At 37.3% G+C, this 15220-nt stretch overlaps 1 protein-coding gene across 1 annotated transcript in view; it reads right to left on the bottom strand.

Annotated features, from left to right (window-relative positions):
• Window positions 1-14171, bottom strand: part of LOC149072562 (dystonin-like) — a 47011-nt gene extending 32840 nt beyond the window's left edge. The window contains exons 1-3 of the mRNA XM_089247238.1: window positions 14076-14171; window positions 11525-11595; window positions 2144-2378 (exon numbers count right to left, since the gene is read on the bottom strand). Of these exons, the coding sequence (XP_089103364.1) occupies window positions 2144-2378; window positions 11525-11581 (292 nt within the window). The 5' untranslated portion in view covers window positions 11582-11595; window positions 14076-14171. The remainder of the gene's footprint in view (window positions 1-2143; window positions 2379-11524; window positions 11596-14075) is intronic.
• Between the last annotated feature and the right edge of the window lie 1049 nt (window positions 14172-15220).

Raw genomic sequence — 15220 nt, 5'->3', positions numbered from 1 at the left:
TGTATATCCATCCATTGCCATGTAATTTGATTTTCTAAGTCAACTTTACATCCTCTAACTTCATCATTGTAAATCTTGGGTAACCATTTATCAGCTAACTTGGTATGACTATGGCATGTCTGATATTTGATATACATATTAATATATATATTATAATACCATAAAAAAATTTGAAAATATATTTAAATTAATTGATATTTAAAATAATTTAATAAAAATTTAAATCAGTTTAGAGCTGCATAAATAATTTTATTCAATTACAACAGATAATTTTCCATATCTAAAAAAAATGGATTTAAATCAGTGATTTTTTTAAAAAAAATCAGTTGATTTAAATCACGACAACCCTGACCACAAGTTTTCTTCTTAAAGGGGTTCAAATTGTTAAAGGTAGATGAGTATCTAACCTACCAACAGTTCCTCAATAAGAGAATTTCAATTGAACTTGTTTTCATTGTTTTCTATCATTTATTTTTCAATTTATAAAAAATATGAAAAAAATAGGCAAAATAATGTTTCGAGGGTTTTAATTAAAGATGATATGCAGAAACAATAAAAGCAGTGCCAGATAGAGTTTATAATGCATTTTAAAAGCAGAAAAAAAGGTGGCCGAAAGTTGTAACCCATAGGGGTACAAGATTGTGCCACATGAAACAAATTCTCCATCTCCTATCAAATATAGATTTTTGCAGACACATAATTCAATAGATGAGGTATGTAGGAATAATGAGTAAAGCATTCAGACAAATAAGTGAAGGAGATACTCTTTAAAAACCTTAAAAAGTGGCACAAAGTTGTGCCAATTTACGGTAATGTAAATACAGTCGACCCCCCATATTCACGGTTTTTTATCATTGGATTTTTGGCCAACACTCAACAATCGTCATTCACGTTTTGTTTATAAAATTTGAGTATTTTAAGATGGCTTAAGGCGACTTGATAAGGATTATAAGCCTTTATTCTAGTGGCTATAGGATGGGTCATTTTTCTAGTGCTACTGACAATGTTTCGGAAAGACAAAAAAAAAGTGAAAACTTAACAAAAAAATTTGATATATATTGACTATATATCCTTGGAGAAAGTAAATCAATTGCTGCTGTTGCCCGCTATTATGGAATCAACGAATCTACGGTGAGATATATCAAGGAAAAAGAATCTGAAATTCAATCAGCCGAGGCTGTAGATGCACCTATGGCAGCGAAAACTGCATTGCCTATGGGACCCATGTGTTTCTCGTACAGAAAATGCTATTTTTTTATGAGTCAAGACTGCCACAGAAAAGGCATTCCAATTGATTGTATTATAAAAGAAAAGGCAAAAAAATTTTACTCTTCTATAAAGGAAAAAGCTGGTGAAACGTCTATTTCATCAGAACTTTATGCAAGTAAAAGTTGATTTCATAGGTTTAAGTAACGGTTTCGATTACACGATGTAAAAAAATCATTGACGATCAAGCCTCTGCCGACCAGGATGCAACTAGAAAATTTCCATAGATAAGACATTGTCACGCCATTCCATTATAAAAGACATTGTCACGTTAGCGAAACAGGTGAGGGGAGAAGGATATGGATATAGAAGAAATTGAACAGCAAATTAATAGCAATTCAGAGGCATTAACCGAAGAGGAATTAATGCAGCGGACTGACCGCTCCTGAAACTGAAGCTGTATCAGATGAAGATCAAGATGTAGAAGACAAATTCACGTGATGAATAACATAGCGGAAGGGCTTCGCAAGTTCAAATCAGCAATAGATTATTTTCATGACATAGATCCTTCTATGGTACGTTCTTCACATGTATAAAAATTAGAGGAAACATTATCAACATACTCCAAAATACTTTGATATGAATAAGAAACGGCAAACAGAAATCAGAATGTTCTTTCAGAAAACATCACCCTCTTTTACATATCCTTCTATCCCTGTCTCACCCTGCTCTTCTCCTGATGTTCAATAAACAAGATATACAAAAAAAACCCTATGGTTTCGGTTATTCACAGATTTCCGTATTTGCAGCCACCCCCAGAATGCGACACCCGCGAATACGGGGCCAACTGTATACGACTATATGAAAAATAAGGTGAAAAATATAAGTTGAACAAACAGCTATTAAATTAAATTTTTGACACTGAAGGAAAATTTACCCAGAGAATCAGGGATGCCACTTTTGGGTTGCTGTTCAAGAGCGATTATATTGCTGTGCTCTGACCTGAAATGGTCTCTATGATCATCATCAAGGCATTCATCACTTTCATCATCTTTGTCTGAAGGAAGAGTGGAAACTTTCATGTCTGATACAGTTTCCTTGGGATTTCCATGTTCTGTTTCTTCAGATTTGAAGGAAGAATGAACATCTAGGGCAACAAGAGACTGCTTTTCCTGTACCAAAAAAAAATATGAATATCAAAATATGCTAATATAAAATATGCTGTGATTATGAATCAAATAGCAGGGCACCAAGTTTTTGTATACGCCTTATCTCTCTTATCAAGTGAATTTTAATATATGGCCTGTATGATGGAGAGCATCTTGCAGTTATAATGAATATTAAAAAAGAATTTCGCAAAAAAAAAAAAAAAAAAAAAGAGTTGGTTTTCACTTCTTATTGATAAACTTGATCAGGGTATCGATGGGATTGTTAGCAAATTCAAAGATAACGTGAAGCTAATGGACATAGCCGGGAATCAGTGATATGGAGTTGCTCCAGACCAACTCAAGGATTGCAGCATTGGCAGTTGAATAGAGCATGATGTTTAGCATTGACAAGTGCATGGTCACTCATTTTGGTTCGAACAACCCATGTTTCACTTTATGGGTTGAATGGCATCACTATCCCAGATGTAACTATAGTCATCGATTTTGGAATTTTCATTGACAAGTGGCTTAGGTTTACTGAACTTTGTTCAGCTGTGGTCGGAAAAGCAAATAGAATGCTCAGAATTTCATTAAGAGAAAGTAAAGTGATAAGACTTTTTAAGAAAGTCATTCTTTTGCTTTTCCTTGACTTAATTCATCTGCAAGGTTTCGGAGACCACACCTACAGAGAGACATAGACTTGCTTAAATGGTGCAGAGAAGAGCTACACATACTCTTGTTGACAACACAAGGCTTGAGTTATGAAAGACCCGATTTCTTGAATATGTTTACATTGGAAGAGCGCAGGTGTCTATATGATCGATATGTTCAAAATTTTAAACAGAATATATAGGATGAACCATGTGTTATTAATAGACACCAATCAACTGTTCGACAAGGGGAAACCAGTAGAGACAAAGCACATGGTATTTCAGATTTCAAAATTAATTTGAAAATGAGTGTTTCTTAAGAGAAAATTTTGTTTTTTAGTAAGATGGTGCAGAATTGAAAAGTTTCAGCGTTTTCGTAGCAAACGGCTGGAAATTGTAACAAATGTAGCGGACGTTGGAAATTGTAGCAGATTTTCTACCACAGATGTACAGTTAGGGAGCAGTTGCCGCTGTGGTGGTCGAGTGGTTATAGTGACGGACTCGCGATGCGAGGATCCGGGTTCGAACCCCACAGTGGTGGTCGGCTGAAGTTGGTTTTCTGTGGTTCCCAACTTCAAGGCGCGAATGCGAGCAGATCTCCCCGTTAAAAAGTCTTGCCACAGAGAGCAACAGGCCTACAACGTTACAAATATTCAATCATTACACTTCACTCACAATTTGAAGTATAGATGGCAGCACTGAAATACCAGACACAACACTAGCTACACACTCAGACTGTTAGGTGCACTCACTTTGTTTTCCAGACTCTGCCACGAAGCTGGGCTGGAAGAGATCTCGGCAACGGGATAAGTCCGGTGGCAGAAACCCTGGCATTCATTCATTCAGTTAGGGAGTAGTTGGGTGGTAGGAAGAAACATCAGGATGGAAACTTATGCATGCAGAGCATGGTATTCATTATAAATACTTCAGGTAGCCATGCATTTGAAATTTGAAAATTCTTATGGTGATGAAATCTTTGCAGTGCAGTTAACAAGGGTGAGACACATTGACGGATTAGAGAAAGAAAGAGGGAGATGATAAAGAAAATCTATTCCATAAAGATTTTGAATAATCAACTTTCAAAAAAGGCAATACTTAAAATGAAATTCAACTTCAACTGATAATGTTTCATTTCATAGTGCAGGTCAAACTTACATTATTATCTTCGTTCAGTCTAAGATCCTGGAGAAATTTTTTGTGTGTTTGAACACAACATTTTGCTCTTAAAAAATAAGAAAATGCTTATTAGGGGCCAACAAATATGTCATACTTTGTGCATTTTTAATGAACACTGGACAGATTGTATGATCCCTTAGATTAATATTGGAATGTAATATGTGTTTGTGTATCTGTCGTCTGTATTTGCCTTTATGTGTTAATTAAACCTTAATTTCCCTGACTTTTGCCAAATATTTTACATTTCCCTGACTTTCCAGGTTGCTAGGAACCCTTTGTATACACTACAGCAAATTAAAAATGCAACACCTTGATGGAGTAATGCTTTTGATCTAAATTTTCAAAGAATTGTAAGGTAGAAAGATACAATTGATGTAGCTTTTTTCGAGGCGCACGCACGCGTAGGCCTTTGTATTTAATATTTGCTTCTATTTCTTTTCATCATTAATTAGTGATTTATAGAGAAATTATTATATATTAGAGAAATTGACTGCTTGTGTGACCAAATTGAGAGCACAACTCAGATAATGGCAGCACTATGTTCACTCGGACACAAGTTCCCACCAAGAAAGTTGTGGCTTATCACAGGTGACAAATGAACAAGCTGATTGCCAATTCATGGAATGGATAGATTGTTAATTCCGATGAATGGAACTCAGTGACAGATTTGCTTATGCATTTCAGCTGACAGTGTAATACACTATCACCTATTATGACCCAAACTGTATGCAATTGACTTCTGCAGTTCTCATATGACAATATTATGATTCAACACATCCTTTGCTTCTGAGATTGATCCATATATGGTATTGTCTCAATTAGTACAGAGCTAATGCAAACTGAAGCATTTAATAATAAAGAGGTATTACTTTGAGTAACTAATATTTCTTTTGCCTTGGCCAAAATGATGTTAAACAACCTGTACGATGCCTTCTGGGAAAAAGAAATGCACCAATCATGCCTTAAAATTGGGGAACCACAGTAAACCAACTTCAGCAGACCACCACTGTTCTGCCAGTGGGGTTCGAACATGGGTCATCGCAATGCAAATCAGTCACTAACATAACACATGGCTGCATTAAGCAGTGTTTCTCAACTGCCGGGCCTCAGCCCAAGACCAGGCTACGAGTGCTTCAGTTTCTTTTTTCCCCATTAATGTCTTGTTAATTGTGTGTAAGATTAAGGGCCTTTCACATTTACAAAAAAAGAGATTTAAGGGGTCACAGGCTTCCAAAGATTGATACCCACTGGCATAGTGGATAGTGCCATAAGTTTTACAAATCGAGATGTCAGAACTAATTCTTTTCAAAACATTGACACCTAGTGATTTGTTACCAGCATTTTACAACTACAAGCGGGACCATTCATCCAGCAACATGGCGCATTGTTTCAATAGAATAATGCACTTCCACATGTGAGGATACCTTTGTAGTATAAACAAGCCCATAATATACTCATGTGATACCTTGCTTGTTACGTTCACCAGATTCTAGCCTTGCCGGTGTGGTGGTCATAGTGACAGACTAGCATCCAGGGACGCCGGAAGTCAAAAATGATTGGTGTTGGTGCAAAGTATAAGAAGTCATTTCTCTGTACAGGCCCACGATATTTACATACATTTTTTTACTGACCATACGTCCTTTTTTGAAGTAGAGTATCCTGTATTTTTGTTTCGAATCTATTTGATTTCAGCGATGGTCCGTTCTTCAAACTACTTTTGCAGTAGTGGTAAGATTTTTACCACAGTAAAATGTAACAAACCTATGCAGGAAGGGGTATAGGGTACCATGTCTGCCCCAAGACCAGTGCAGTCTTAACGCATGGGCCCACCCGGGCACAGCCCGGGGACCTCAAGAGAATGCGGGCCTCACAAAAATGAGACCCAGTTAAAATTTTCAAGAATTTGCCAGGTGGGATCTCAGAAAAATTACTTGCTCCGGGGGCCCATGATGCTCTAGAGACGGCCATATCCAAGACAACCAAAAATTAAAATTATTTTTTCAATAAATTAAAATATTGAAAGAAAATACCTTTATGTGCTATATTTTTCAATTTCTGTTAATTTAAAATGTCTCTGGGACAGATGCCCTGTCCCCTGTGCTCCCGGAGCAAGTGATTTTTCTGAGGCCATACCAAACAAATTTTCGAAAATTTCAACCATATCTCATTTTTGTGAGGCTTTTTTCCCTCCTGAGGCCACCAGGCCGCGCCCGGTTGGGCCCATGCCTTAAGATGGAACTGTCTGTGCCCCCCCCCCCCATAATATTCACAAAAAACTGAAATTCTATTATAAACCGATAAAGTGGTGGAAAATGGGCAAAATCATCAATCAATGATGGTTTCGATCATAAGCTCTTTAAAAAACCATGCTAACAGGGCTGTCTTAAGAACACCATGGGCCCCCGGGATAAGTGATTTTTCTGAGGCCCTATAAGGTAAGAAAATTTCAACCAAATCTCATTTTTGTGAGGCCCCTCATCTCTTGAGGTGCCCGGGTTCACCCATGCGTTAAGACAGCACTACGTGCTAATGCGTATTCTCAAATCGAATAATTCTATCCTGTGTATTTTACAGTTTTTTGGATTGGATTGTCGATGATTTAGTTGGATTCGTGTTCCAAGTTCTCCGATAATTTAAATTGACAACCATCACCACAGAGTAAAGTTGCGGAACATTTGAGTATAGTGTATCAGAATATTGGGGAAGCTTACATCAAAAAACAAAAGTGATACAAATACATAACGCAGAGGTTCTCGAACTGTGTGCCGTGGCACCCTGCAAAGGTTTTTCGAAGAGACTCTTTGTTAAACTGCTATATGGGGAGCCGCGGATAAGCGTTGATTAGAGAAAGAGGTGCTGCGGGTGGGAAAAGTTTGAGAATCCCTATATAAGTGTATACGCTGCCTGCTCTAGGATCTTTGATAGGCCCCAGCCCAAGTGATTTTTCTGAGGCCCTATTAGGCAAATTATCGAAAGTTTCAACCACATCTAATTTTTGTGAGACTCCTATTCTTTTGGACCCTGAGCCGTGTCTGCGTGGGCCCATTCTTTTTGACGACACTCCCGCCCTTACCTAAGGGGCCCGGTGCGTCTGTTTCAGACACGAAAAATATTTGCCAGATTTTATATATTTGGTGGGGGTGGGGAGGGAGGAATCGGCATCCATTATTTCAACTATACAAAAAATATCCATACAGAAAATGTTAGATACACAATTCAATAAATTAACACTAAAAATTTTGGACTTGATGAATCAAAAATAATTGAAAGAAATAATTCCAGCATCAATTAAAATAATTCAGAATTTATCGGGGGGGGGGCGGGATTTCAAGAATTGTTGAAACTTCTGAATTAATGCAAGTAATTTCAGAATTCACATGAAAATCTCCAATAGTTTACCGTGAGTGCGGGGACCTACAAAGCACGGTGCTCAGTGCGACCGCTCCTGACGCACACTCCTAAGAGCGACTCTCACTTTCACAGCGAAATCACTTTTTCTCATTTCTCTTTGGCAGCATCAACCATTTTCTCTACTGAGGGCAAAGCAAGAATTGGGGAGCGGGGGGGGTGGGGTGGGGGGGGGGGTGAGACTAAGGTCTGAACGTTGTTTAGCTGAATCTGTTGTTTAAGTTTTGTTGGCTGGGCTATGCCCTCACACACCGTAGGCTGAGAATTCTGGCAGGCCCAAGCCAAGTAGGAGGTGGATTTAAGGACGGGCGCACACCCTGGGCCGCGTAAAATCCATCCAAACATTACACTTTTCTCTAATTTAAGGGGTCCAGTATTTACTTTTGCCGCATCTGCCCTCCCCCACAAGCAAAACTTTTCACAGGCTCTTGTGTAGTTAATTTACAGCTTGAAAACCCCCAAAAAATTATAATTGTTCCAAGCCCATTCCCATGTCAGCCCTTCCCTTGTGGGGTTGAGCTAAAATGAGCTTTGATTTTGAACAACACAACGCAAATCACACGGGTATATGAATACAAGAAATGTGGGAAGAAAATGACGACATTTGGTTAACGGTGTCCTTTTCTTAAGCAAAATTCTATTTTGTCAACCCTAGGGGATAATGTGCAAGCCAGACGTCTGGAAAAGTGTGCAGACTTCTCAAACATGAACTCATTGGTGACTTATGGCCCGAAATAGGGGTAGGCATCACCATAAAATTCTGATTCTGGTTCAATGAATTCATAGATTCTCCGTGAGTGGGGTGGGACGGTTGGTGGCTTTTACCGTTGGCAGTGTGGAAAAGAAATGAAAAAAAAAACACGCAAATTAAAATAAATATAGTGATTTAATTAAAATACTTTTTTTCAATTACTTAAAAAAATTTCCTTCACTTTTCCATTGTACAATATGATGTATAATTAGTGTATGCGTGTATGTCCAGAAAATGTCCAGGCATTTTTGTCTCAATTTTCATGGTGCATGCAATCAGTGTTTGATCTCGTTTATCAAATCATTTTTTCTTTCATGCACAAGACTCATCATTGAGATTTGTCTTCTGTAAATATAGAATGCTGAAATGATTATTCACATGCATTGTGGAAGTAGTAGCGGAGGGGTTTCCTGGTATTTTCGACAATAACTTCATGGTCATTGGCGTACGCAAGGGGGGGGGGGGTTGGGGTTCTAACCCCCCTTGAGCTAAAATTGTAGTGTTATTTTGCAGGGAAAAACGTAACCCCCCCCCCCCCCGACATCATAATTATCGTGCCTCCCCAGTCTTCCAAGTTTATCACCGCCTATGGTATAGAGCAGCTTTTTTAAAGTGTGCGCGCTGTTTCTAGGGGCATTGCCAACCTTTATGTGAGGTGTCACAGCAAGCTTGAGATATTGAGGCAAGGGAGCAGTGGTCGACTCAAGTTTGTGAACCATTGGTATAGGGAAAAGTGTTCCACTGAGAGAGGGATTAACTTTACAAAGTATTTGGCCTTGTCAATGCTAAAATAAGAAGGTGAGATATAGCTTGTCAATGCCACTCAAAGGGTTGAGATTCGTCTGAAATCAGCGATGAAACGTACTGTCTCAAGTCTATTGCTGCGACTACCGTTGTGGTATTCAGATTCTATGATGCTCATTTTATTCTCATGCTTAATGTATATACAGGGTGTATGGGAAAGTCCCTTGGACGTGAAATGACTAGCAAACAAAAGGAGCTACAGTTATGCAATTCCTCACAAAGAAAGGTATTTCTTAAAAAATTTTAATTTAAAAAAAAAAAGCTCTTTCAGTGCAATATTTGAGCTATGTTCAAATGGTGATTGGTATTGCTTTAGCAACACGAGCAAATATGTTCCGGCGTCCCTGCTAGCATCATGAAAACCCAGGTTCAAACCCCACTAGCACCATATTGGTGGCCAACTGAAATTGGTTTTCTGTGGTTTTAACTGCGAGGCACAAGTGTGAGCCAGTTTCCCCAATAAAAAGTCTTGCCACAGAGAGCAACAGGCCTACAACTATACAATTATTACACTTCCCTCATAGTTAGAAAAATTGATGGCAGGTGGCAGCACTACACATAAACAAACTTCACATCAGGTTCACTACACATACATTTCAACATGTACCAATTCGTTAGCAGAGATGCTGCTGTACTCAAATTTACCTGGGTCTTTTTTGAGTGAAAATGGGTCCTTCTCAAAAAAAATTATAGTCTCCCCCTCTCCCATCATTCACTGGTATCTCTGTGAATTTTTTCCAGCATGGCCCACGTCTTTGATCACCTGATTGTATCTCTTCATTGACACAGAGCGGCAGGCCATGTTCTGGGTAGAAGGGGAAGGTATCTCTGTGTGAATCAAATAAATAATTCATTTCTAAAAACATGTTCTATCCAAAGGTTCATTGAAAAACAAGATTAATTCACTAGCTTATAACTAGGTTTTTACTTTCATTGCTAACTAATAGAAAAGCTTGCAAAGAAGCCTATTAACACTGAGAATTTAACAAATGTAATAAATCTAAAACCAATATAGTCAATACCGCTTACACCCCGTTCCCATTTAGAACGTTTCAGTAAGACTTATTTTCGTGGTCCCAACTCTAAGTTGTATGAGCTTTTTTTTCAAAGGAATAGCCAACTCAAAGTTGGAAAACCTTAGAAAATCATATTTTTAGCCGATTACCACTGCACAATTGCAGGATCCAAACCCCAATTTTCAGCAAAGGCAAAATCTGGGTATATGGGGCCCATGTCTCCAACCCCCAAGGAGATCAAAAATTAAAATATTGGAAAAACATACATTCTTGTACTATCTGTTAATTTAAAATTGTTTTTGAGTGTTAGTGACCCAAACATTCTATGAAGCATCAGATGCCCTCCAACAGCTGATTCTGTGTACACGCCTGGGGTTTTTGCGATGCAAAACAGTGATTACAGCATAGCAGCTACAAATGTAAAAACTGAATTCGAGGAATTCACAGTTTAAAATGAATATACAAGGGAAACGAAATTGTGATATTCAAGGTAGAGTTTTTACAGATTCGGTTTTTCTCTCAACAATCTTAGAAAATGTTTTACAATTCGAATGGCCCTTCCAATCCTCTAAGACTTTTTTTTAATGTTCACTCACTATCTTGTAGGAAAGAGGTGAATTGACACTGGCAGATAGCAGCGAAAGTACCGTAATTTTTAATATGTTACCGGAAGGGAAAAAACTGGCATGGGAATATAAACTCAGAAATTTTAAAATTTCTGAATACAACCCCTTATTCAGGGATGCAACTAGATATCTATATACAGGGCGCCCCCCATAATCAAAAGGCCCTATTTTAAAATAGCCTACAGGCGAAACCAGTCATTTATCAGCAGTTTTATTTCATGATGTAGAAACTAACTAAGAAGGGTTTTCTGAAAGTCGACCCCTTGGGGGATGCCATATGGAGAAAGCACGCTGAGCCAACATCACTGATGCTATAAATATGAAATTTAGTGAGTATTTTTTTTTGCAATACAGAAACTCACTAGCAAGGGATTTTCTAAAATTCGACCCACTAAAGGTGGTGGGGGGGGGATGTTCAAAGAATATATGTATCAATAATCACCGAGCCAAAATCGATGAAGCCATTAATATGAAATTTTGTCACTATTAATTTTTTTAATGTACATTATTTTAATGTATTCTGAGGTGCCATTGTAATGGTACAGCTAATTGGAGCTCACAGTGTGACGTACAATAACATACATGTGTGGACTGGAATGATATCCACCTTTAAACATTGCTCATGTGGCCATAGACTGTGAGTCAGCAGCCCAATTATCATATCATGCATCTTATTTACAATGGAAGCAGTTCAAGGGTGAAAAAGAAGGTTCTAGTAAGTTAAACAAAAAATTTGTACCTCAAGTGGTCGAGCATCATTCTCGTCAGTCAACTCTTTAAGCTCAACCTCATCCATAATTTCCTTCACAGCTAAGTAATAAGAAGTTTATATATATAAAATACAAATACATTTCAGATTAATGCAATCAAATAATTTAATTAATGATTATTCCACTTTCTACGTGAATAATAAAAAGAGAAACAGTTTCAATTTTTTTTACAAATTCAGCGTTTCTAAAAAAATCAAAGGTTTCTAAAAGTCACCTAAAAACTAACATTATTGTTGTTTTGTTTTCAAGAGTTGAAAGTCACTGATTACATTATCCAGTTAAGACTTAAATAAAAGGTAAGAAAATAAGCATAGCTTCAATCAGTATATCAATTTATTCGTAAAAATATTTTGATTTAAAATTAGTAAATTCTGTATGATGGTCATGTGGATGTATAAGGTCATGTGGAAAATTTGTGAAACACAATAAAATGCTTTATTTTATGCTGCTTCTCTGTCCTTATTGGTTGCCCTCACTTTTAGCCTATCTACCGCCGGTGATTTTCATGCTACAGTTGCCGTTTGAACGCTATTTAGGGTTTTTCACAATGGAGATCACATTCCAATACAAAAAACTTGGTGTTGCCATTTGATATTTTCGAAATTTTCTCACTGTAACCGTAACTGTTAGAGCGACACTGTTGTTTTCCATATCATTCTTGAGCGCATACATCAAAATACCTTATGTCAAAATTTCATTCAGTTTCTGTGAATGGTAGATAGTTAGGGGCACATATGTCGGGATAGTTTTTTTATAATCACCCTGTATATATATATATATTGAGATAGTAAAATTCCCGAGAATAATCTATAGGAGAATATGAGATTATCCTTGAGAATATTCTCTGGAAGGACTATTATTAAAAATAATGAGCATATCATTCTCATGAAAAATAATTATTATTTTCAAGTTATTTATAATAGTCATTCTAGAGAATATTCTTCTTGATGAGAATATCATAATAGCATGCATTATAATAAATAATCTCTATAAATAACTTGAGAATATTCTCATAGAGGAGAACATTCGGAATGGAAGGACTATTATAAATATCCGGAGAGGTAGAGAATAATTCTTATTATTCTCAATTAGAATATACACTGCTCAAAACAATTAGGGGAGCACATGGTTTTAACAAAATTACGCAAAGATTTATACCGATAAGTAACATAAAATGAATCATCCATAATTTAAAGCCTAGCAGGAAGCGGAAGAAGAAAACTTCATATACAAATTAAAGTTCATGACGTCAAAAAGGTTTATAAGGTTGATTATTGCATGTGTAAGTGCCATAAGGCTGAACACATACTAAGGCGGAGAGCAAAGCAACGATGGGAGAAAAGATCCAAGCAGCAAAATCAAACACACTGATTCCAATGTGCTTGTGTATAGTGGTGCGAAACCGCAGCAGGACGGGAACTCTGCTACAAGCGATGAAAGCAAATACATTCAAGATATTTTGTTTTCGCTTCAAGATGACTATCGAAAGGCTTGTTTTCGTTGTTGTTAAAAAGCGGTAGCGAGGTCAAAAATGTCACAAGAATCGTTGATGTTAAATTCTCGACGTACTTCAAAATAGTGTGGATGATCGAATGAAAACAACAAGTACCGAATGTAATTTTCATAAATTTCCAGTCAAATGTTTTTCATGCACACGTGCTTAACCAAATCAAAAGTTATTTATATTTTGAGTATTAAGCTAATTTATCATGCACCGTGTGTGGGAAAATGTATTTGAGTAGTCTGAATTAAAAATCATGTATGTTTCTGTGGAAGAATTGGCAGTTTCTATTCGATACTCTCTGCGATGTCAAACGTTTTATTGTCATATTTTCGGTTAATTTTTTATAAACATGATCAGCACAGGTGTGGCAACTTTTTCTATGCCATGCAATCACTGCGTACGCAGCAGTCAATTCAAGATGGCCAACATAACAAATGCAATTGACTACAAGAATCAACCTAATATGCAGTAACATGCAAAAATCAATAGAAATATGGCGGGATATGTACAAATAATAAGAAAAAATGTAATAAACAAAATGTTGCGGTCAGTTAATGTAGTTGATAAAAGGCAACCAAAACTAGCAAATTCTGATGTGGTGGTCAAGGTTAGCAAAACTAATGCAGTAAGGTTGCCAATTTTAACATGAGAAAATGCACATTGGTGCTACCCGCTTACAGAAAATAAACATTTTTTATGTTTCAACCAGACATGCCAACATTGGCTGAAAGCTTATCAGTAGTGATGAATGTTCAGCTTTGCCATAGGAGGGTACCCCCCCCCCTAGGACAACACAATCATAGTACAATAAAAAAGGTAATCACTAAAAAATTTAATTTTAATTCAAAGTTCATTAAATACAGTACCTCAATGGCACTGGAACCTAGAGGGCTCAAGCCACATAAGCCCCCACCTCCACAAGCAACGTTATGAGGTCGCAGAGTCCCTTAATAATTCATGAATATTCAATGCTATTAAATAGATCTAAATCAATCGTATTAACGATTTATACATACCTCTTCGAAAAAAGCACACTTCTTCTTTAATTGTAATCAATCAATCAAGGATTCTGGTTTCCCAGGGTTTCTACCTACAGCAAGTCAAAGAAACGTACACTCGTTTTCCCGGTCTTTTTCTTCTTTCCCTTCTCCTTCTTGTTCTTTAATTATACAGGGTTTTATGCCTGAGGGCCATCCCGTGTTTGAGGAAAATATACCAAAACCATAGGACATGTCTTAGCTGACCATATTCGCGCGAGAAAGATATGTAAATATGCAAATACAACGCCGAAATAGGCAAAATGCACAACGAGGTGGCTGAGAAAAAGATGCCCACAACAAATATGGATGTTGTATATTTTAAAGATACAGCAACCCAATTAAAAATTCAATTACAAGCAATATATATACATCAGAGTTTCCCAACCTTTTTTGCCCCATCGCCCCTTCTTTAGAATTTTTTTTTCCCTCTAATCGCCTCTCCCCAACGTAATCTAACCAATAGGATCCTATGTTATACCTGTAGTTTCTACCACCCCCTGGAACATCCATAACCCCCCAGGGGTGCGTTGTTGTCGCCCATGTTGGGAATCACTGATATAAATGATAAAATACTATACAAGGCCCATAAATTGTAGCCTATTTATGGCTGTCTTATTCTAAGTATGGATAGCTTCTCAACTTACTCCAACATGTTTATCCTATTTCTTTTCGAACATGTCAATTGTGTTAGAATTTACTACCCCCGGGGGTAAGCTATTCCATTTATTAACAACCCTATTAGAGAAAAAAAAACTCCCTGCGACACCATAACCTAGAATTGTTCCTTACCAATCGATACTAGTTTACCCTTGTAAAAGCAGTCGATTGATGGTGTATTATTGATTCATGGTCCATCCTAACCATCTCATTGAAAATTTCGAACACTTCGATCATATCTCCCCGACACCTGCATTCATCCGATGTAAAAATATTCAAAAATAAAGTCTCGCTTCATATTTCACGCCTTTTTCTAGCATGGCCCAGCCGCAAGGTAGCCTGCTTATATCCCACAAGGGACATAGCGGGGGCCATGTTTGGTGTTTGCATATTTCACGCCCAATATGCCAATAAGGACATGCGTGGCTCTTCTCTGCACCCCTTCAACCAAGTCTATGTCCCTC

The sequence above is a fragment of the Pholcus phalangioides genome, unplaced genomic scaffold (assembly GCF_987345545.1).
Source record: "Pholcus phalangioides strain wild (caught in Gottingen) unplaced genomic scaffold, Ppha-v1.0 ptg000017l_1, whole genome shotgun sequence".
NCBI classification, from domain to species: Eukaryota; Metazoa; Arthropoda; class Arachnida; order Araneae; family Pholcidae; genus Pholcus; species Pholcus phalangioides.
Note: the sequence above shows the minus strand (reverse complement) of the source record. Positions and strands in the feature narration are given on the sequence as shown.